Source organism: Mastigoproctus giganteus, chromosome 1 (assembly GCF_048544385.1).
Source record: "Mastigoproctus giganteus isolate SK-2022 chromosome 1, ASM4854438v1, whole genome shotgun sequence".
NCBI lineage: Eukaryota > Metazoa > Arthropoda > Arachnida > Uropygi > Thelyphonidae > Mastigoproctus > Mastigoproctus giganteus.
Genome location: NC_143575.1, coordinates 96,753,665 through 96,776,539, shown reverse-complemented (window position 1 = coordinate 96,776,539; position 22,875 = coordinate 96,753,665). Strand labels below are relative to the sequence as shown.

Below are 22,875 nucleotides of genomic sequence, written 5' to 3'. Positions count from 1 at the left end.
TTTGCAAACTGCAACATCTAGAAACTATGCACCTGACTGAAGTGTTTATGGCTTTATATGGATTGAGTAAATTGAATGCTGATGATATCCTTATTCTTTCTTGGATGGTGCACACAAGCACAGAAACAAATTTAAGTTGTCATGTGAAGGAGTCTAAGTAATGTGAATGAGGTAAGTTGCAGAGGCTAGATTATGCTAAGGAGGAGGAGTACATTCTTGCTTTTTTGTACTCCATATCATATGAATGTACTCTCAGCATTAAAAATGAACCTTTTGGTTTATTTTTAATTATAAAGTACTGTGCATCTAAAAATTTAATCAGTTCAGACACAACTAGGATTAGTTTATAGGCAGAATGATGCATCACATTCCATCAAAATTTTATGGTAACCTCACTGGTGCACAGACCTATAAGTTGGCTGCTGCTGTTGTTTTTGCTAAGGTGCATCAGCTTAAACCACTTAAACCACCAGCTCAAACCATCAACAGCTTAAACCACATTGTTCTAGCATATTTTTTCTGTATAAGTGTGTGTGTTTGCTGGACAACATGTATGTTATGCCAACGTGGGCTGAAAAACTTGCAATAACTTGGAATAACTTGCAAAGAAAATACTATTCCCCATGTTTGAGATTGCTAACTACAGCTCCTGATTGAAGAACAGCATTTGAACTCCATCCTCTCTAAATCATTGAGAGGTTGTTGTTGTTATTTGGTTTTTAGGAGCATTAGCAACTAAGGCCATATTGCTCTGGGGATATGCGGTAGTCATTCCCTGACCTTCCACATCCTCCATATTTGGTGGTCATGGGCTCGAACCCCAGTCTAATCAAGAAGCATGTGCTACGCACTACCGCTCCTGCCCACCTGGCTACGGAGGCGCCTCATTGAGAGGTGATAAAACCACTATACTGATACAATGGATGGGAGACTAGCATTATGGAGGTGCATTATTTTAGCTGTTTCTGTTGTGGGAAGAATCTATTAAACAAGAATCGCACACACTTTCTGGAGATAAAACAGTCTACAAAAATCATATCATCCTCATCCCAGTAGGTATTGTCCACCCTCACTGGAGTGAAAGAATAATCAATTTGAAGCTTATTATGTAGGTCTGCTTCTCCCATCTGCACTTCACTATCACCTTTTTCCAGAGTAAAGTGGTACACTTGCAGCTGCATCAACAAATACTCTGCAGTTATCTGTGTCTACGAATCACATTCTTACCTTTGGAAACCAAGAATTCTATCAGTGCCTACTTTGCAATTAAATGCACATGAAGAACCACCATTTTATAATCTGCTACAGTGCTACTCATCACATTTAACTGTAGCTGTGAAAAACTGGTGCTGAATAATCCAGTACTACACCAATTTAACTATTGCCTTCACATGACAACTTAAAGAAAACAAAGAAACCTTAAAGAAAACAAAAAAACAGGAGGCACTGCTTACTAACGAAGTCTATATACGAGGGGGTTTCAAAAAGTTTGTACCCTGACCTAGATAAAATGTCAGTAGGAAGATGTTGTTTTTAAGTTGTCTACATATTCAATAATTACATGTGAAATTTCATTCCTGTAGGCGATCATACACCAGAAGTGGTGCATGAAATCTGAGAAAGGACGCTATGGTTGAAAAAGTGGAGTATTGAGCAGTGATCAAGTTACTGCAATTTGTAGGGCAAGAAAGCTCAGGAAAGTTATGAAGAAATGAAAGCTGTGTATGAGCAGAATTGTCCATCCTATGACACATTAAAAAATTGGAAACAGGAGTTCCAGTTCAGTCGTACAAGTGTCTTTGAAGAGCTAAGAGAAGAAAGGCCACCAACATCCACAGACAGTGAGACAGTTGCAAAGGTTGAGTAGCTGGTGCTGAGTGATAGATGTGTGGCAAATCATTTCATTGAAAATGCAGTAGGAATTAGTTATGGGTCTGCCCACAGCATTTTACATGACCATCTGCACATGTCTAAGGTCTCCACATGATGGGTTACAGGATTACTGATGCCTTTGCAGAAGCAATGTCAAATGCAATGTTCTCGCCAACTGTTGGATTTGTGTAATGTGGATGTTAAGAACTTTTTTGATCGGTTGGTTGGTGACAAATGACGAATGCTGGGTGTACCAGTAAGATCAGGACACTAAGAACATGTCAAAGCAGTGGAAGCACACCTCCTCCCCACCTTCCAAAAAGGCAAAGACCACTCCATCTGCGAAGAAGGCGACGTTGTCTGTGTTTTGGGACAGAAAAGGGTTTATCCTGACAGATTACCTACCTTGTGGTTCCACACTTACCAGAGAATACTACAGAAATCTTTTGAAAAAGTTACGCGATGCTTTGAAGGTGTAAAGGCGTGGAATGTTAACCAAAGGTGTCAGTCTTCTGTCAGACAATGCACCGACTCACACGCACGTTGTCACCACCACCAACTTTGTTGCCCAGTGCAGCTTTGAACTACTGCAACACCCACCCTATTCTTCTGACTTAGCATCATCAGACTTCTTGTTTCGAGAAATGAAGAAACCATTGCATGGACACCACTTTGATTCATCTCAAGAAGTCATCAATGAAGTGGAACTGTGGTTTCAGGCAAAAAGTGTGGACTTCTATGATCAAGGCATTAAACAACTGATACATAGATGGGAGAAATGTGTTACTATACATAGAGTACACAGAAAAGGATTAAAATTCCTGTGAAGTTTCACCTTTCTAGGGCTATTATTTCTAGGTAAGGGTATGAACTTTTTGATATCCCCTCATATATGTCCATCAAGTTCATAACAAAGCTCATATATATTTGATTTTAAGTGCTTCAGTATGCAAGTTCCATACTGGCTCATTTTTATTAGTTTTATACTAGTGAAAAGAGATTTTCATAAAGAAACATACTGAATGCAGTAATATAAAAGATCATGCAAAGTACTTTCAATCATACAGAATATAAAATCGTTTGAGAATACTTAAAAACAGTACGACTTACTGTGGCAATATTATCATATGTGCCAATCTTCAATTCTCTGAGAGTTTGATTTGCATAATTAGGATGAGGCAGTTCATAATACTGCAATTAAAATATCATTCATTAAAATTTCATTAATTGATGTCAGAAATATGTAATTTAAAAATACAAAATAGCAAAGTAATCCAGTTATTTCCATTAATATAGTTATGAATTTTATTTTCACTTACAAAAAAATCATATACAGAGGGGACATAATTAAACTAAGTCAGTTAGAAAGTGGCTGATTGCATAGGACTGATATTTAAAATGGATGATGGTGGGAGAAACAAAAAATTCCACAGTACTAGAAGTAAAAAATGGCACTGCATAAAACGATATTCTAATCATGTGTCTGTAGAGGAGTTATAAGAACCTGCGCTAAGATGACGGGACAAAAATTCATCGTGTGACATATTGAAGGATGAATATTTCCATTTGTTATGCTCTATTACCAAAACAATAGAGAAAAAATAAGAAAGAATCAAATATCCAATCAAAGGTAAGTGAAGCAATCTTATGATGATATGGGTACAGGTTGTTGTTGTTATTTTGGTGTTTACTGGCACATTGACAACGGAGGTCATAGTGCACCAGTTCATTTGTTTTTTAGCATTCTTTTTAGCATTCTACCAAGCCACCAACTTTTCAAATGGTCCTTGTATATCTAGGTTAAAAATAATGAAAATTATTTTAAAAAAAGAATAACATTTAAAAAAAAAAAGAAGCAATACAAGAGGGAAAACAGTTTAAACAGGAACACTACAGCCATTAAAAAATGCATGTGCTTCATAGGAGTGACCGGGGACCAGAAGAAAATAGCACTGAACTTGAGCATTCTGGAGTGATTACATTTGGTTTGGCACAAAGAGAGCATGAAGGATATGCAAAGAAGGGCATTTTTAATGTGGATGAGACAGGAGTATTTTTTTTATTTATTTTTTATTTTTTTTTTAATACCTAACAGAAGATTAAAATTCATGGGTGAAAAGAGCATAAGTGGTAAACTTGTCAGGAGATTTTATCAGAGTCCTCATTTGTGCTAATTTGAAGGGCACAGAAAAGAAAGAAATTTGTCAAAAGAAAATCTCAGACATTAAAAAATTTACCTGTTCAACATAGCACAAATAAAAAGGTTTGAATGGCATCAATCTTGTTGGAATCTGAGCTGCTTCACTGGGATCGCAATGTCTGTGAGCAAAGAATCTGTGTGGTGAGATTTAGCATTAGCATTAGTAGAGGCATATAATGCAAGCAAGCAAGCAAGCAAGCTTATACAGCATCAGGCCAAAAAAAAAAAAAAAAAAACACTTCCCATTTCACCCACCGATTTGCTCTAAAGGTTTGTCTAGTTCTTCTTAGAATTTATTTAAGCTATCTACAACACACAACCGATGGAAGTTTGTTAGAGCAATCAATTATCCACTGACTAAGGCAAATTTCCACTCATCTATTCTACAACGGTCTTTCCTCAATTTGAATTTATGCCCACCTCAGGTTCGTAATCTGAGCAAGAGGAAGGATCCCATCAGCACTGAGGCTGATTAAACCATTCAAGGCCTTATACACCTCAGTCAGATCACCTTGAAGGTGCCTAGCCTCCAGCTGCTGCAATTTGCAGAACTTAAGCGTTTCTTGGTAAGAGGACCCCTTCATTCCCCTTACCAACCTTGTTGTCCTTCTCTGTACTCATTCCAGCAACTCTACATCCTTCCTAAAATGAAGCCCGCAGACATGTACATTGTACCAAAGGTGTGCCCTGATCAGGGAGGATAAGGAGGATAAGTTATACAAAGGGTGATTATCCCTTTGTATAAGGGATAATCACCTCCTTATCCCTACTAACAAAATTCCTGTATAACACTGACAAGACTGCATGATCTGCACTGGCAGCCTCTTTGCACTGCTCATAAGACTTTACATATCTGACTGCACAATTACTCCAAGTCTTTTTCATTCTCTATCACATTGAGTGTAGTACCACACAGTTGGTATGTTTTTCTGGAGTTACTGCTACCCATATTCAGTACTTTGCATTTGTCAATGTTAGACTTCAGTTGCCACTTCTCTTCCCATCTACCCAATTTTTCTAGATCCTGTTGCAGTAGCATACTGTCATTCCAGCCAAACCTTTGTATCATCTGCAAACTTGCACATTAAGCCTGATATACCTTCATCAACATCATTGGATAAATATACAAAACAAGAAGGCCGAACACTGGGGGACTCCACTAATACCATTAGTCGACAAAGATCTATTGATTACCACTCTGTCTTCTCCCAATCAACCATCCTTTTATCCATTGTAGAAACTTGCCCTTAATGCCATACTGCTTCAATTTGTACTGTAGTCTTCCATTTGCAAAAGCATCAAAAGCTTTCCTAAAATTCAAGTATATGATATCGAAATTAGTTTCTGCATCCATTTCCTTTGTGACCACATTATAGTATCCAATCAAACTGTTCAGAAAAGATTTCCCTCTAACAAACCCCCTAACGTTCCCCCATGCTGTGTCTGAATTATTACTGCGGTCTTATCTAGATGATCCTGCAATGCTTCTTTAACCAGTGACTCCATTATTTTCCCCAGAACAGAGGTTAAACTAAGAGATCTGTTAGTGGAAACAAAGGAAAAGTTAGTTGGAAGCAGAGGAAAAACGAGTGGGAGTAATCTACAGACCAGAAGATTGTGCACTGGGTGTGGGAAACTTGTGATGGGAAAAACTTTTTAAATAAACTAGATGATTACTATTTGTACCAGATTGCTAGAGAAAGTACTATGGGCAAGAACATTCTTGACCTCATCATTACTAATGAATCAGACAATTCATTAGTAATGATGAGGATTAGGATTTAAAGTACAGGAATCATCATAGGATTTAAAGTACAGGAACCATCGTAGGAAGTGATCATTCAATCTTCAGCTGGAAGATGAAGAAAGATGTTGCAGTAGTTAAAGGTAAAGACAGGTTTTAACTTCAGAAGAGGGGAATTTGACAGTTTAAGGTGCTATATGGCATCTGTGAACTGGGCAGATTGCAGGGATGGCGAATACATTTGAATTATAAAATACTTTTAAATAAAACAATACAAACACATACATATCTTTAAGAAAATACTGCAGGAGAAGGATGCTGAAATGGATGACTGGTCAAATTGAGCAGAAAAAGATAGCATTGGACAGTTATGAGCAATGAAAAGTACTGAAGTCTATAATAGATACAAGTTGATCTGTAATATTACCGCAAATGTTGTTGTTGCTATTTGTTTTTTAGGAGCATTAGAAACTAAGGCCATATTGCTCCGGGGATATGCGGTGGTCATTCCCTGACCTTTCCGCATCCTCCATATTTGGTGGTCACAGGCTCGAACCCCGGTCTAATCAAGAAGCATGTGCTATGCACTGCTGCTCCTGCCCACCTGGCTGTGGAAGTGTCATTACCGCAAATAAGGTTAGGGAGGACAAGGATGCACATGAGAAAGCACTGGCGAAGAGAGCAAAGAATGGGGACAAGGAATTTTTCATGTATGTGAATACAACAAAGAAGAAAACTAATCAGATTGGACCCTTGTGCAATGGGTGTGGGAAAGTCTCAGACAACTCAGCTGATGTTGCGAATGATCTGAATAGGTACTTTGCATCAGGCGTTATTGATGAACGACCCTTTATGCTGAAAAGAGGCTGTCGGTAAGACTGAGCCATATGAAATTAGTGATGTCGTAATTACAGATGACTGTTTATTAGAAAAACTTTTGACCATAAAGGCAAGTAAAGCTCTCGGAGTTGACAGCATACTCCCTGTAGTTTTCGGGAAGAGCTTGAGAGTTATTGTTATTTGTTATTTTTTTAGTTTTTAGGAGCATTAGCAACTAAGGCCATATTGCTCTGGGATATGCCGGTGGTCATTCCTTGACCTTTCCGCATCCTCCGTATTTGGTGGTGATGGGCTCGAACCCCGGTCTAATCAAGAAGCGTGTGCTACGCACTGCTGCTCCTTCCTACCTGGCTATGGAGGCACCTAAAAGTTTGAGAGAGTATACTAAACCATTGAGGTTAATTATGACGGCATCTCTGGATTCAGGGGGATTCCTTCGGATTGGAGAAGTGCCAATGTATTGGCAATACATAAAAGCTGTCCTAAGAGTGAAATTGGTAGACAGGTTACTCTGACTTCAGTGTTTGGAAAAATCTTTGAGACAATGATTAAGAGTGCAATCCAGAGACATTTTGATAGATATGGCATTCTGAGGGACACACAATATGGTGTTAAGAGGGGAATTTGACAGTTTAAGGTGCTATAAGGCATCTGTGAACTGGGCAGATTGGAGAGGGATGGTGAATACATTTGAATTATAAAATACTTTTAAATCAAACAATACAAACACATACATACCTTTAAGAAAATACTGCAGGGGAAGGATGCTGAAATGGATGACTGGTCAAATTGAGTAGAAAAAGATAGCATGGAACAGTTATGAGCAATACTGAAGCCTATAATAGATACAAGATGATCTGTAATATTACCGCAAATAAGGTTAGGGAGGCCAAGGATGCATATGAGTGGGAAAAAACAAAGACAAGGAATTTTTCATGTATGTGAATACAACAAAGAATAAAGCTAATCAGATTGGACCCTTGTGCACTGGGTGTGGGAAAGTAGTAGTAGTAGTGGTGGCATGTGATGCAAGAAAGCAAGTGTATGAGTTTATGCAGCATCAGCCAAAAAAAAAAAAAAAAAATCACACCATTCCCTCCAAATGCCTGTCCAGTTCCTCCTTAAATTTATTCAACCTATCAACTTTCACAACGACAGATGGAAGTTGGTTCCAGCAATTAACCACCCGCTGGCTAAAGGCAAATTTCCGCACATCTATTCTACATCTGTCTTTTCTTAATTTGAATTTATGCCCCCTTAGGTTCGTAATCTGAACAAGTGGAAGGATCCCATCAGAATTCAGCGTGCTCAACCCATTCAAGGCCTTATACACCTCAATCAGATCGCCGCACAGGTGCCTAGTCTCCAGTCACTGCAATTTGCAGAACTTAAGCCTCTCTTGGTAAGAAGATCCCTTCATTCCCCTCACCAATCTTGTTGCCCTTCTCTGTACACGATCAAGTAAATCTACATCCTTCCTAAAATGAGGCCTCCAGACGTGTACGCAGTACTCAAGGCGTGGCCTGACGATTGCCTTATACAGAGGGACAATCACCTCCTTCTCCCTGTTAGCAAAATTCCTATATATCATTGATAAAACCCCATGACCTGAACTGGCAGCCTGTCTGCATTGCTCAGAAAACTTCATATCTGACTGCACAATTACTCCCAAGTCTTTTTCATTTTCTACCACCTTAAGTGCAGTACCACAGAGTTGGTACGTTTCTCTGGGGTTACTTCTACCCATATGCAGTACTTTGCATTTGTAAAGGTTAAAAATTCAGTTGCCACTTCTTAGCCCATCTGCCCAAAAGTCTTAGACAACTCAGCTGATGTTGCGAATGAACTGAATAGGTACTTTGCATCGGTCGTTATTGATGAACGACCCTTTATGCTGAAAAGAGGCTGTTGGTAAGATTGAGCCATATGAAATTAGTGATGTCGTAATTACAGATGACTGTTTATTAGAAAATGTTTTGAGCATAAAAGTAAGTAAAGCTCTCGGAGTTGACAGCATACTCCCTGTAGTTTTCAGGAAGAGCTTGAGAGACTAAACCATTGAGGTTAATTATGAGGGCATCTTTGGATTCAGGAGGATTCCTTTGGATTGGAGAAGTGCCAATGTATCACCAATACATAAAAGCTGTCCTAAGAGTGAAACTGGCAGACAGGTTACTGTGACTTCAGTGTTTGGAAATATCTTTGAGACAATTATTAAGAGTGCAATCCAGAGATATTTAGATAGATATTGCATTCTGAGGGACACACAATATGGCTTTGTTAAAGGTAAATTTTGCTTAATTAACTTAGCAGGCCATTTTGACACAGTTACTCATGAGCTAGATTTAGGGAACAATTTCGACATTGTTTATTTGGATTTTAGCAAAGCAGGTGACTCAGTCCCTCATGAGAGGTTACTGTCTAAGCTTGAGCAGGTTGGGATTACTAGTAAGATTCTAAGATGGATTTCTGAGTGGCTGAGGGCAAAGGGTTGTGATTAATGCATATTTTTAAGATTGGAGTAACATCAGGAGTGGGGTCCCTCGAAGATCGGTTCTTGGATCACTGTTGTTTCTCATTTTCATAAATGACATTGATGAAAGGATAGAAGGCATAATGTCAAAATTTGCAGACGACAAAGATTGGCAGAGTTGTTAATGATCAATACCAAGCAGCACTCCTTCAGGATGACTCGAACAGACTTCAAAGATGATCAGAGAAGCTGTTTTATTGCTGCTAAATGCAAGATCTTACACTTGGGGAATATTCACAAAATCAACCCAGAAAACCCACAAATAAATTATATACTTGGTGGAGTTGAATTAAAAACAGTGGAAGAGGAAATGGATCTGGAAGTTATAATACAGGCAGGTATAAAGTTTTCTGAACAATGTAAACAGGCAGCCAGTAAAGCCCATGGTGTCCGACTGATGATTTATCAAATGTTATCCTGAAGAGATAGGAAGGTCATAATCCTACTGTATATGACAATTTTAAGAACAAATCTGGAATTTGTGTTCAAGTATGGACACCTCATCTGAAAAAAGACACTGAGCTTCCTGAAAGGATCCAAAGATGGACAACTTGAATGGTGAGATTGGCAGTAGGACGACCATATGAGGAAAGACCCCGATTACATGAGCTACAGAGCTTGGCAACCAGGCACCTCAGTGATGACCTGATTGAGGTTTACAAGGCTCGAAGAGGGATTAGTAAAATGAATGAAGGTAGAATTCTCACTGTTATAAAGAATTAGAGAACTAGGAAAATTAAAAAAAATAAATTCATAAATTCAAATTATAGGGGTTGAGGTTTAAATTAGATCATAAGAAGTTTTCTTTTAGCTTTGCTGGAGTGATTGCTAGAACAAGTTGCCCTTGCAGGTAGTTGAGGCTAACAGTTTCAATGAATTCAAAAGTCAACTAGATAGTTACCTGTGCGAGGAGGGAAACATGTAATTTTTTTTTTTTTTTTTTTTTTTGCCAGTGCAGCAAAAGATAGGGAGGTCATAATCCTTGTAGTATATGGCGTACTATATGGCGAAAACTATTCCTATCATGAGTTATGGAGATACAATTGAAAAATTCTGTGCATCTAGAGAGAGAGGGGTTAGGAGGCACCACCTGAGATGTGGGAATGGTATTCCATGGTACAGTGGATTTGAGATCTGTACAGAGTGAGTCACTGTTTAAAATAAAAGTAATGCTGAGAGTAAAATAGAACACCCAGTTTTTTAGATACAGAGTAAGCAATATTTGTGATGTGCTTATGCCAGGAGAGAGAGTAGAAGGGTAATACCCAATAGAGATATGTGATCATGTGTAGAAATCAGAGTGTCATCAAAGATATATTCCCTAGGGACTCACATCTGGTGAGTATGGGCTTGGCACACCCAGGGTCCTGAGCTGGTACCATCCTTCTCTCTCTTGGTGATTACTTTCTACTTCTCACTCCTGCTCTCTCTCTCTCTCTCTCTCTCTCTCTCTCTCAGGGTAATTCAGAAATTTTTTTTTGGCTGTTGCAGCATAAGCTTCAGGCTTCCTTGCACCATATGGCTAATAATAATAATAAGACAGGAGTGAGTTTTAAAATGACTGAAATTAACAGTCATTTTAATTGCAAACAAGTTAATTGCAAGGGAGAATTACCTGGAGATCAGCATTTAAGAAATTGGAAGTGGATATTCGAGAAGTTGAAGTTGTTTAGGGTGGGCAAGTTTTCTCAAACTAGAAGGTGCAATGTGCTATCATCATAAAAACTATGGGTAGGATTTCTAGTCAATGGAAGAAAGTCATTAATAAACAAGAGGAAAAAGCTGAATCTTGGGGAATGCCAACATTAGTGGAGAAGTTAGAAGACACTGAGCTTCCTGAAAGGGTCCAAAGATGGGCAACTTGAATGGTGAGATTGGCAGTAGGACGGCCATATGAGGAAAGACTCCAATTACACAAAGAAGACAGAGCCATCTACCATCCCCCACAGTGAGCAGTTGGAGAGAAAACTTGATACTCAATAACAAAAAATAGTTGGCAATCCATAAGATGGAAGCATATTGGAAGTCAAAGAGTTCCAAGTGGTTAGTGGAGTTGGAAGAATGATAGAGACAACAGGTGAATTTGACAGAATGTGGTAGAGATTTTAAGCTAGATAAGATTGAAAAAGAGGAGATTCCAAATTACTGTCCCTGACAGGTAATACCAGAGCACACATATCACTTTTCAAGAGAAAGGGAAACGTACAGCAAATAATTAGGACAACTATGATTTGAAATGTCCGAATCAATGGATAATTGGGATTTTGTCAGAAAAAGTAAGTGGGGCTTGGCAGACTGTAAGTGGAAATGGACATCACTGAGATTGGAACTGGGCCAATATATGTTTGGCCCAGTTCCAATGAATGGCAAAGTGTTTGGGAGGTTTAGATCTTTTCATATATAAGTTTGTTCTATTAGTTTGACTATTCGTGATGTATTCAGAAGTGTGAAAAGGTGGGTGTGGCATGCTTAACGAAGCAATTAAATTTTTGAATATGGCATACACATGGCAAGAACACACCCATCACCTCAACAACACTACTCTATTCTCTCTGGTCATTGTCTGACAGAGTAGGGGCAGTGAGATTATGCAATAGATGATCTGGACACCTCCTAGAAAGTTACTATTAGCTTTGAGCCAGTGGACTATCTAGTGGCAAGCCTGCAAACCATTTTAGGGCTGTAACCTCAAAATGTAAGGAAGACTGATCTTGCTGATCTCATCACAACCTCAAAAGTCATCATTCATACTGCATGATGGAAGAGATGGGCGATTGGTGGAGATCTGCTCTTGAGACTGAACATGGGTTTCACCACTTCAATCCTCCAATAAGCAAAGTGGTGGTATTGCACCGATTAATGAGTCATGTTGCCTAATAACATTGAGGGTGACATTCCTGTGTGGTGTGAATGGCACACCTCAACCCCTGCTTATGCTGCTTCGCATCTGTGTGATCACCTCCAGTATACTAGGTGCCATATTTCCGGACTTGCATATGAAGCTATACCCAGATTTACTAACAGTCCCACCACCATGAAGGTGCAAGCAGAGGCTTGGTTGTTGCAGAATAAAAAGACTTCAATGAAATTTGGTGCACTTAACTCATGAGTGTCATATGCATATCATGGTCTAATGAATTCTATCATTAGACTCCAATGTAGCAAACTTCAGATTGTCACACCTGAGAGAATGTCTGCAACAATCTCGTGGACCAAAAAGGTTGTTGTTATATGTATACAGATGAATATACTACCATAGCACCTGTATACCATACAGGTGCTATGGTAGTATATGCATCTAAATGGAATACAGGTACTACTGTAAACCACACGACTGAAAAGAAAATATACCATATGCTAGCCTTTTCAACAATTCTTCACTAATAATACTGTATATATATATATATATATATAATTGTGTTGTAATGTATGCATATACACTGAAAGGACAGAATTCATGGGATACCTGGTTCCCGGGAAATGCAACGCTGTTACCCCTCTCACCTAGTGGACAAACCCACCGCTTGGCAGGTATATTGTATCACTGCATTCACGTAGATGGTAATTCGATGTCCTTATGGATAAACGTTGTGAATTAACCGACTTTGAAAGAGGGATGATAGTGGGTGTCCGACGCATGGGTCACTCTATCGTAGAGGTGGTACAGAAATTGCACTATCCCTGTTTGACAGTATCAAGAGTGTATCGGGAATACGTCATTTCCGGAATAATATCTCATCGTGGACAGCGTTGTTGGTGGAGAAATATGGTGAATGAACGTGGCCATCAACATCTGTCTCGAAATGCTTCAGCCAACCGGAGAGTGACAGTGGTACAAATCACTGCCGACTTCAATGAGGGAGGTGCCAGAAATGTCTCCACCAAGACCATCAGGCGATCATTAGCCATAATAGTTATGGGAGCCACCGACCCATCAGAGTCCCATTGCTAACAGCAAGACACAGGACTCTATGCCTCAACTGGGTGAAAGAACATCGGCACAGGGCCCTGGATGATTGGAGATGGGTCTCCTGGTCTGATGAGTCTCGTTTCCAGTGATTTTGAGGCGGACAGGAGGGTGCGGAAATCGCATGAAGCAATGCACCTGTAATGTCAACAAGGAACTGTTCAGGCAGGTGGATGGTCGGTAATGGTTTGGGGAGTGTTCAACTGGCACACATTGGGACCTCTGATACATCCCTAGATGGATCTCTGAATGGTCCAGGTTATGTGTCCATCCTTGCAGACCATCTGCATCCCTTCATGGTCACATCGTGCACCCACAGGGCAATGAACTCTTCCAGCAGGATAATGTGCCTCTTCATAGAGCTGTGGTGACTAGAACATGGTTCAAAGAATTTTCCACAGATTTTACCACCCAGGAATGTGACAGAATTATGGACAGTGGTGCAGCAAGCATGGATGGAAATACCTGTGGAACACTTTTGTGAACTAGTGGCCTTGCCATGTGACTGCCCATATCTAGGCGAAAGGTAGACCTACCCAGTACTCGGTAGGTATCCCATGATTTCTGTCCACTCAGTGTATGTTAGTACATAGTGTGCTAACATACACTGAGTGGACAGAAATATTTTAAATATCTCTGTCTACTCAGTGTATAATAATAATGTTTAATTGAGGGGACTGAAATATTTTAAAAATATTTCAGTCCCCTCAATGACTGTTCAACAAAGCTGCGTGTGTGCAATTTTTAAAATATAAATTTATTATATTTTTTTATATAACAGAGCCTGCTTTTTCAGTTATCTTAAATTCTATATAATTGCTCAAGAACAGAAAAGTCAATTGCATATCATAAATAGACATTTGGTATATGTATATTAAAACCATTCTGGAGACTACCAATCACCATGCACTAGTCCACTCAAAATTAGTAAAAACATTATTTCTGTAACACTCTTGTTTTTTAAACTATAACTGTAGTATTCAAACCATATTATATGCAATTATTACTTTAATAATGAGCTTTGATAGATATGAAGGGCCTACCGGCATCTAAGAAACTTGCAATTTCATTTAAAGCAAAAGTTCATTACCAAATATGACCCAAAACTGTGATTGATGAATTTTTCAAGGGCCTCCAATAGCCAATTTCCCTAAATTCCATGCATTCACTGTTACACATATACAGATGAATATATTGATATACAGGTGCTACTCAAAAATTGTGAAAGATGACAGAAGTAAACAAATATTATTATTATTTTATTTTTTTTTTTTATGTGAACCCCAAATACGAGAGGTATTAGAAACAATAGTACTTGGTACCGTGCTTGGGTTGTAGGTTGAGAAGACGAAAGAAGATATTTGTTGACATTGGACTTGAACTTCTGTAGATTGTAATTGTCAGGAAATACACATAAAGGAAGGTTGTTCCAGAAAACGGCAGTTGAATGAATAAATGAGGAAGATAAAAAGTTGGTTCTATGGGTTTGTTTTGTTATTGGGTTTTTTAGAAGCATTGGCAACTAAGGCCATATTGCTCCGGGATATGCGGTGGTCATTCCCTGACCTTTCCGCATCCTCCGTATTTGGTGGTGACGGGCTCGAACCCCGGTCTAATCAAGAAGCGTGTGCTACGCACTGCTGCTCCTTCCCACCTGGCTTCGAAGGCGCCTCTGTGGGTTTGAAGTTGGACAGTAAATGGATGTTGGCTGGTGGCAGCACTTGTTCGGACTGTTTTGAAAGAGAGAGCGGGAATTATAGAAGCCAATTCAGAAGAACAGTGCCCATGGAAGTATCTGTAGAAGAGGCATGCAGCATAAATAGTACATCTAGAAGAAAGCGAGTGGAGAGACTCTGTTAGAGATGAATCATTAATTAACCTAACTGCCCTATTCTGAATGGAATCAAGAAGCCTGAGAGAGGTTTTGGGGGCACCACCCCAGATGTGGGAACAATATTCCATGTCAGGGCGGATTTGCAATTTATACAGAGTGAGCAGCTGTTTGGAAGAAAAGTAATGCCAAGAGCGAAAGAGAAAACCAAGTTTTTTAGATGCAGAGGAAGCAATATTTGTAATGTGCTTGTACCAAGAGAGATTAGACGTAAGGGTAATCCCCAAAAGAGATATATCATTTTGCCTAGAAATCGGAGTATCACGAAAGATAAGCATAGGAGCAGAAGAATCCTTTTTACGAGATATAAAACAAGACTGAGTTTTAGAAGGGTTGAAATCAACTAAGTTGTCTTTGCCCCACTGGAGAATTACCTGAAGATCGGAATTTAAGAAATTGGTAGCAAATTTTCGAGAAGTTGATGCTGATTGAGCAGGACAAGGTTTCTCAAAATGGAAAGTGGAATGCAATATGTTATCATCGGCAAAACTATGGATAGGATTTGCAGTCAATGGAAGAAGGTCATTAATATACAAGATGAAAAGAGTGGGGGAAAGAACTGAACCTTGGGGGACACCAGCATCAGTGGAGAAGTTAGAAGACAGAGAGCCATCTACCATCACCCTCAGTGAGCGATCAGAGAGAAAACTGGATAACCAATTACTAAAAACAGTTGGCAAACCATAAGATGGAAGCTTGTTTATAAGACCTTTATGCCAAACACGATCAAAAGCCTTTGAGATGTCAAGGGCAACTACTTGTGTTTCACCTAACCTTTCCATTGAATTAGTCCATAAATGGGTAACACAAGCCAGAATATCACCAGTGGATCGACACTGATGGAATCCATACTGACGATAGTTGATCAGATGGAAGGTTTCTAGGTAGTTTAAGAGTTTCTAGGTAGTTTAGTTGGCGGTTAATTGATTTCTCCATTACTTTAGAAAGAGTAGAGGTAATTGCAATGGGACGATAATTGGATGGGAGGGATTTGTCACCCTTTTTAGGAACTGGCTGGATATGAGCAAATTTCCAAGCAGAAGGAAAAACACCTTTGGAATAAGAAAGCGAAAAAAGGCGGCAAAGAATAGGAGTAAGTTCAGGAGCACAGGTTTTGAGAACAAGGGGAGAAATACCATCAGGACCTGGAGCTTTCCTTAGCATCAAGATTCATCAAAATCCTTCTGATATCCTTTTGACGGAAGACCACAGGAGGCATTGAATGGAGTGTGTTGGGAATGGTGGCAGGTGTTTTACCAAGATCATTAATACATGAGCTCGAAGAAAAATGGGATGCTAGCAGGTCAGGTTTATCCTTGGCTGAAGTGAAAACAGTACCATCTGGTTTGGACAGAGGTGGGAGCAGAGATTGGCAAAAGTTACGGCCAATAGCTTTGGCAAGAGACCAGAATGCTCGGCTACCATTAGGGCGAGAAGCAAGTTTTCTATTCTTAGCCTATTCCAACTCTAGTTTGGACTGATTAATAACTGCTTTACAATTGTTGCAAGCTTTGGTGTAGGCAGAAAATGAAACTGAAGAATTAGAAACAAGCCAATTACGATATGCAACATTCTTCTCTTGAACAGCCTTAGCACATTTATTGGAAAACCAAGGTTTAGATAAAGGATGAGATTTTAAAGTGGAGTGTGGGATAAAGGATTCCCTTTCTTCAAGAATAATTTCACTGACACGATCTGAGCAAACGTTGACATCAGAAATTTTGAAAGAGTAATCCGACCAAGGAAAAGAAGAAAAGAAGTCTCGCAGGTCATCCCATTCTGCATTCTTGTAATGCCAAACAACACGAGGTTGTGAATAGCCATGAGATAAAGGTTCCACTGGAGAAGGGACAATCACCAAGTTGTAATCTGAAGTGCCTAAAGGACCTCTCACTTCAACCGTGTACTTAGAAGAGTTGTTTGTGAGAAAAAGATCAAGCGTATTGGCTGTATGATTAGGATTGTCCGGAATTCTTGTAGGTAAATGAACAATCTGTGCTAGGTCATTAGTAATTGCAAAAGCCTCAGCATCTCGATCTGCTGGGTCGGTGTGACTAGAAAACGGAAGCCAGCTGGTGCTGTGAACATTAAAATCACCAAGGAAAATTACCTCACTGTTAGGAAAGTTGGACAGGAGAAAGTCAAGTTGCAAAGAGAGGAAGTCAGAGCTCCAAGTTTTTTTTTTTTTTTTTTTGGTAGTTGTTGGCGCATCGGCTTCTGTGGCCATAATGCACCTCCCAAGGTTTTTGCAGTACTTTGATCCAAGCCCGAGGGGGGGGGGATTCGAACCCACGACCTTTGGGTTGCCAGGAGCTCCAAGTGATTAGTGGAGTTGGGAGAACAGTAGAGACAACAGATGAATTTGACACATTGAGGTAGAGAGATTTTGCGCCAGAGAAGATCAAAGAGAGGAGATTCCAAATTGCCAAGTCTCTGACAGGAAATATCAGAATGGACATATGCACAAGTACCACCTTTGAGGCGAAAGGAATCATACAGCGAATAATTTGGGCATCTGAGATGAGCAGTAGTTGAATCAACCGATAACTGAGATTCTGTCAGAAAAAGTATATGCACAAGTACCACCTTTGAGGCGAAAGGAATCATACAGCGAATAATTTGGACATCTGAGATGAGCAGTAGTTGAATCAACCAATAACTGAAATTCTGTCAGAAAAAGTACATGGGGTTTGGCAGACTGCAAGTGGAAATGGACATCGTTGAGATTAGAATTGAGACCATGTATATTTGTGAAATGAATTAGGAAGTGCTTGGGAAGTTTAGATCTTTTCGCAGATAAGCTTGCTCTATTAGTTTAACAATTCCTGGTGTATTCAATAGTAAGAAAAAGTGAGTGGTACATGCTGTATGAAGTAATGAAATTGTTGGATATGGTGTACACGTGGTAAGAATATACCCAGATCCTTGACATAATGTGGCCTCGACAATGCTCCCCGCATACACACTACTCGGACTCCCTCCAGTCACTATCTGGCAGAGTAGAGGTAGCAAGATTATACACTAGCTGATCCGGAAGCCTCCTAGAGAGTTACCAATAGGTTCGGTCTGGTGTACTAACTAGCGGCCAGCCTGCGAACACCGTTTTAGAGAATACTGGATCTCGCCACGACGTTCATCATAGCTTCAAAAGTCATCAATCATACTGCATTATGGAAGAGAGAGGGAAGGATTGACCGGAACTTAGCTCTAGAGACTAAACATGGGTTCCACCACTTCAAGCCTCCAATAAGCAAAGTGGTGGTATTTCTCCGGTTGATGAGTCATCTACTACCTAGTACTGGCTGGTAACATAGAGGGGCGGCATTCCCCCATGTGGTGTTTGCACCACACCTCGATCCCTGCTTACGTTGGTTCACACCTGGGTGGTCACCTACCATGTACTTGTGTATGGAGGTTATACCCAGGATTACTAAAAGTCCCACCCTCGTGAAGGTGCAAGTGGAGGATTTGGCTGTCCCAGACCATCCAGACTTCGCCAAAATTGGGTCCACTTAACTTGAGTGTCACCCAAATATCAGTTCCATCAGTGTTTTAGACCCCCAGATAGCAAGTACAGCTTGTCTGGCATATCTGAGAGAATGTCTGTGACAACCTCAAGGACCATATGTTAGCCTTTTCAATAGTTCTTTCAATTAACTGAAAAGATGTTCTCAGTAAGAGGAAAACAGACTACTAAGCAATAGTAAAGATCAATATAAGAATGAAAATTATTTCAAGAAAATCACAGTTGTCAGTTAACTACTGCTTCTTCCAGCAACCAAATTAAACAAGAGAAATATCCAGTCATAAAACCAGAAATGTTTCTAGTTTGATTGGGCTGAAATAAAAATAAATTTTGGTGAATCCATAAACAGAATCAAAGGCAACAGTAGTTCTAACTTCCTCAAGAAAACTATTTATAATATATTCCCATCATCTCTCGAGAGGCGAAGATAGTATAAATAGTTTTCTATTTATAATATCTTGCCAGGTTAGAAGCATGAGCCTGGACATCGTGGAGGGGGTCAAGAACTGGAATCCAAATGTCTCCCATTCACAGGGAAATGCAGATTTGTTTGGTGAAGTTGCGTGTCAGGAGCCAGCTGTGTCCAGGGCACACAGCTGGCTCCTGACACCCCTCAAAACTACAGTAAACACTGGACTGTCAAGTTTTTTCCCTGATACACTGACTGTGTATCAGGAAAAAAAAAATTCCTTATAAAACTGCAAATCACTTGGTGTTAACTACCTTATTTCTATTTTCAGTCAGTGTAAAAATGTGGATGCCTTTTCCTTAAAGTTTTAAGGAAAAGGCAGTGTTCTGAACAGCAGTTCAGACCACTCTCCTTTCAACTCCAGTTTCTTACATCTTTTTAAATATGTAGCAAAACAATGTAACAAACTTATCGGCAGGAACTGAACCGTCCAAAAACTTCTTGATTCATTTCACATATATAAGCTGTGATCAGAAAGTCTGGAGACTGATTTTGTATCTTGAAATTGCAGCACTGTAGAGAGTTGTTACTTTTCACAATCTGTTTGGCAACTCATCTAGACACATTAATGCATGAATCACCAGTTTCAACCATAACTAAAAGACTGCCAAGATCCAAGACCATTCAAATTTCTAGTCTGGCTTAGAGAGCAGTGGCTTATTTTTTATAACTGATTATCCCATCACCATTTTAGTTTACTGTAGTCTGATGAGGGGATTCCAAAGTGAATCCAGCATGTATAATTAGCATAGCCCCAGGGCTGTACTTATGAACAGGCATAAGGTGCTAGCCTCGGGCCTCACCATAGAGGGGGCCCTTGCATGGCCTCTGTAATCTCCAATTTTTAAATCAATTTGTTTTTTTTAATGCCTTGATCTAAACTCGGGCTCACTTGTACCTATCATGTAAACAGAGACAGGTGAAATTTACCAAAAGTGTGGACAACTCATTTCTACGAAAGAAGAGATTAATCTCCAGAATAAAGGAAACTCACTCTCATAATTCTCTAATAGGGTGTAACAGTAGAACACAGGTTGGCCATGGCATATTATCTGCCTTAATCTTTTCCACTGGCTATGAACACAAGAAAGCATTTGACCAGCATGACTTCTCGGTACAATATGTGGGAGTTGGTTGTAAACGTCTTACGGACGTGATAAATTGTGGAATGTCCCTTTAGTTCTTATTTCGTGCATTCTATAGCGGCAGCTCTATTGTCTAAAACCAGAGGTGTGAACAATGCGCGACACAGAGTTTAACTCAGTATGGTTCTTTATATTTCACAGTATTACAACATTTGTTCAGCACAGATTGTTCATTTACCTACAAGAATACTGGACAATCCTAATCATACAGCCAATACGCTTGATCTTTTTCTCACAAACAACCCTTCTAAGTACACGGTCGAAGTGAGAGGTCCTTTAGGCACTTCAGATCACAACTTGGTGATTGTCTCTTCTCCAATGGAACCTTTATCTCATGGCTATTCCCAACCACGTGTTGTTTGGCATTACAAGAATGCAAAATGGGATGACCTGCGAGACTTCTTTTCTTCTTTTCCATGGTCGGATTACTGTTTCAAAACTTCTGATGTCAACGTTTGCTCAGATCGTGTCAGTGAAATTATTCTTGAAGAAAGGGAATCCTTTATCCCACACTCCACTTTAAAATCTCATCCTTTATCTAAACCTTGGTTTTCCAATAAATGTGCTAAGGCTGTCCAAGAGAAGAATGTTGCATATCGTAATTGGCTTGTTTCTAATTCTTCAGTTTCATTTTCTGCCTACACCAAAGCTTGCAACAGTTGTAAAGCAGTTATTAACCAGTCCAAACTAGAGTTTGAACAGGCTAAGAGTAGAAAACTTGCTTCTTGCCCTAATGGTAGCCGAGCATTCTGGTCTCTTGCCAAAGCTATTGGCCGCAACTTTTGCCCATCTTTGCTACCACCTCTGTCCAAACCAGATGGTTCTGTTGCCACTTCAGCCAAGGATAAAGCTGACCTGCTAGCATCCCATTTTTCTTCCAGCTCATGTATTAATGATCTTGGTAAAACACCTCCCACCATTCCCAACACGCTCCATTCAATGCCTCCTGTGGTCTTCCGTCAAAAGGATATCAGAAGGATTTTGCTGAATCTTGATGCTAAGAAAGCTCCAGGTCCTGATGGTATTTCTCCACTTGTTCTCAAAACCTGTGCTCCTGAACTTACTCCTATTCTTTGCCGCCTTTTTTCACTTTATTATTCCAAAGGTGTTTTTCCTTCTGCTTGGAAATTTGCTCATATCCAGCCAGTTCCCAAAAAGGGTGACAAATCCCTCCCATCCAATTATCGTCCCATTGCAATTACTTCTACTCTTTCTAAAGTAATGGAGAAATCAATTAACCGCCAACTCTTAAACTACCTAGAAACCTTCCGTCTGATCAACGATCGCCAGTATGGATTCCGTCAGTGTCGATCCACTGGTGATATTCTGGCTTATGTTACCCATTTATGGACTAATTCAATGGAACGGTTCGGTGAAACACAAGTAGTTGCTCTTGACATCTCAAAGGCTTTTGATCGTGTTTGGCATAAAGGTCTTCTAAACAAGCTTCCATCTTATGGTTTGCCAACTGTTTTTAGTAATTGGTTATCCAGTTTTCTCTCTGATCGCTCACTGAGGGTGATGGTAGATGGCTCTCTGTCTTCTAACTTCTCCACTAATGCCGGTGTCCCCCAAGGTTCAGTTCTTTCCCCCACTCTTTTCCTCTTGTATATCAATGACCTTCTTCCATTGACTGGAAATCCTATCCATAGTTTTGCCGATGATAGCACATTGCATTCAACTTTCCATTTTGAGAAAGCTTGTCCTGCTCAATCAGCTTCAACTTCTCGAAAATCTGCTACCAATTCCTTAAATGCCGATCTTCAGGTAATTCTCCAGTGGAGCAAAGACAACTTAGTTGATTTCAACCCTTCTAAAACTCAGTCTTGTCTTATATCTCGCAAAAAGGATTCTTCTACTCCTATGCTTATCTTTAGTGACACTCCGATTTCTAGGCAAAATGATATATCTCTTTTGGGGATTACCCTGACTTCTAATCTCTCTTGGCACAAGCACATTACAAATATTGCTTCCTCTGCATCTAAAAAACTTGGTTTTCTCTTTCGCTCTCGGCGTTACTTTTCTTCCAAACAGCTGCTCACTCTGTATAAATCGCAAATTCGCCCTGCCATGGAATATTGTTCCCATATCTGGGGTGGTGCCCCCAAAACCTCTCTCCGGCTTCTTGATTCCATTCAGAAGAGGGCAGTTAGGTTAATTAATGATTCATCTCTAACAGAGTCTCTCCACTTGCTTTCTCATAGACGCATTGTTTCTGCTGCATGCCTCTTCTACAGATACTTCCATGGGCACTGTTCTTCTGAATTGGCTTCTATAATTCCTGCTCTCTCTTTCAAAACAGTCCGAACACGTGCCGCCACCAGCCAACATCCATTTACTGTCCAACTTCAAACCCACAGAACCAACTTTTCATCTTCCTCATTTATTCATTCAACTGCCGTTTTCTGGAACAACCTTCCTTCATACGTATTTCCTGAAAATTACAATCTACAGAAGTTCAAGTCCAATGTCAACAAATATCTTCTTTCGTCTTCTTAACCTCAAACCCAAGCACGGTACTAAGCACTATAGGTTCTAATACCTCACGTGTTTGGGGTTCACATAAAAAAAAAAAAAAAAAAAAAAAGTGTTTAAACAGATCGGTAAAAATCATCGTTTTTTTTTTTTTATTATATTTATATATGCAAGTTTTATTTTGGACTCTGGTATCTTTAAAGGTGGTCCCGC

General features: G+C 39.7%; 1 protein-coding gene across 6 annotated transcripts in view; it reads right to left on the bottom strand.

The window, feature by feature from the left end:
* Positions 1-22,875, bottom strand: part of LOC150091024 (5'-AMP-activated protein kinase subunit gamma-1-like) — a 500,398-nt gene that overhangs the window by 71,520 nt on the left and 406,003 nt on the right. For all 6 annotated transcript variants that reach the window (XM_090373902.1, XM_090373912.1, XM_090373921.1 and 3 more), the window contains one exon: positions 2,983-3,063. In XM_090373902.1, coding sequence (XP_090230028.1) covers positions 2,983-3,063 — 81 coding nt within the window. The remainder of the gene's footprint in view (positions 1-2,982; positions 3,064-22,875) is intronic.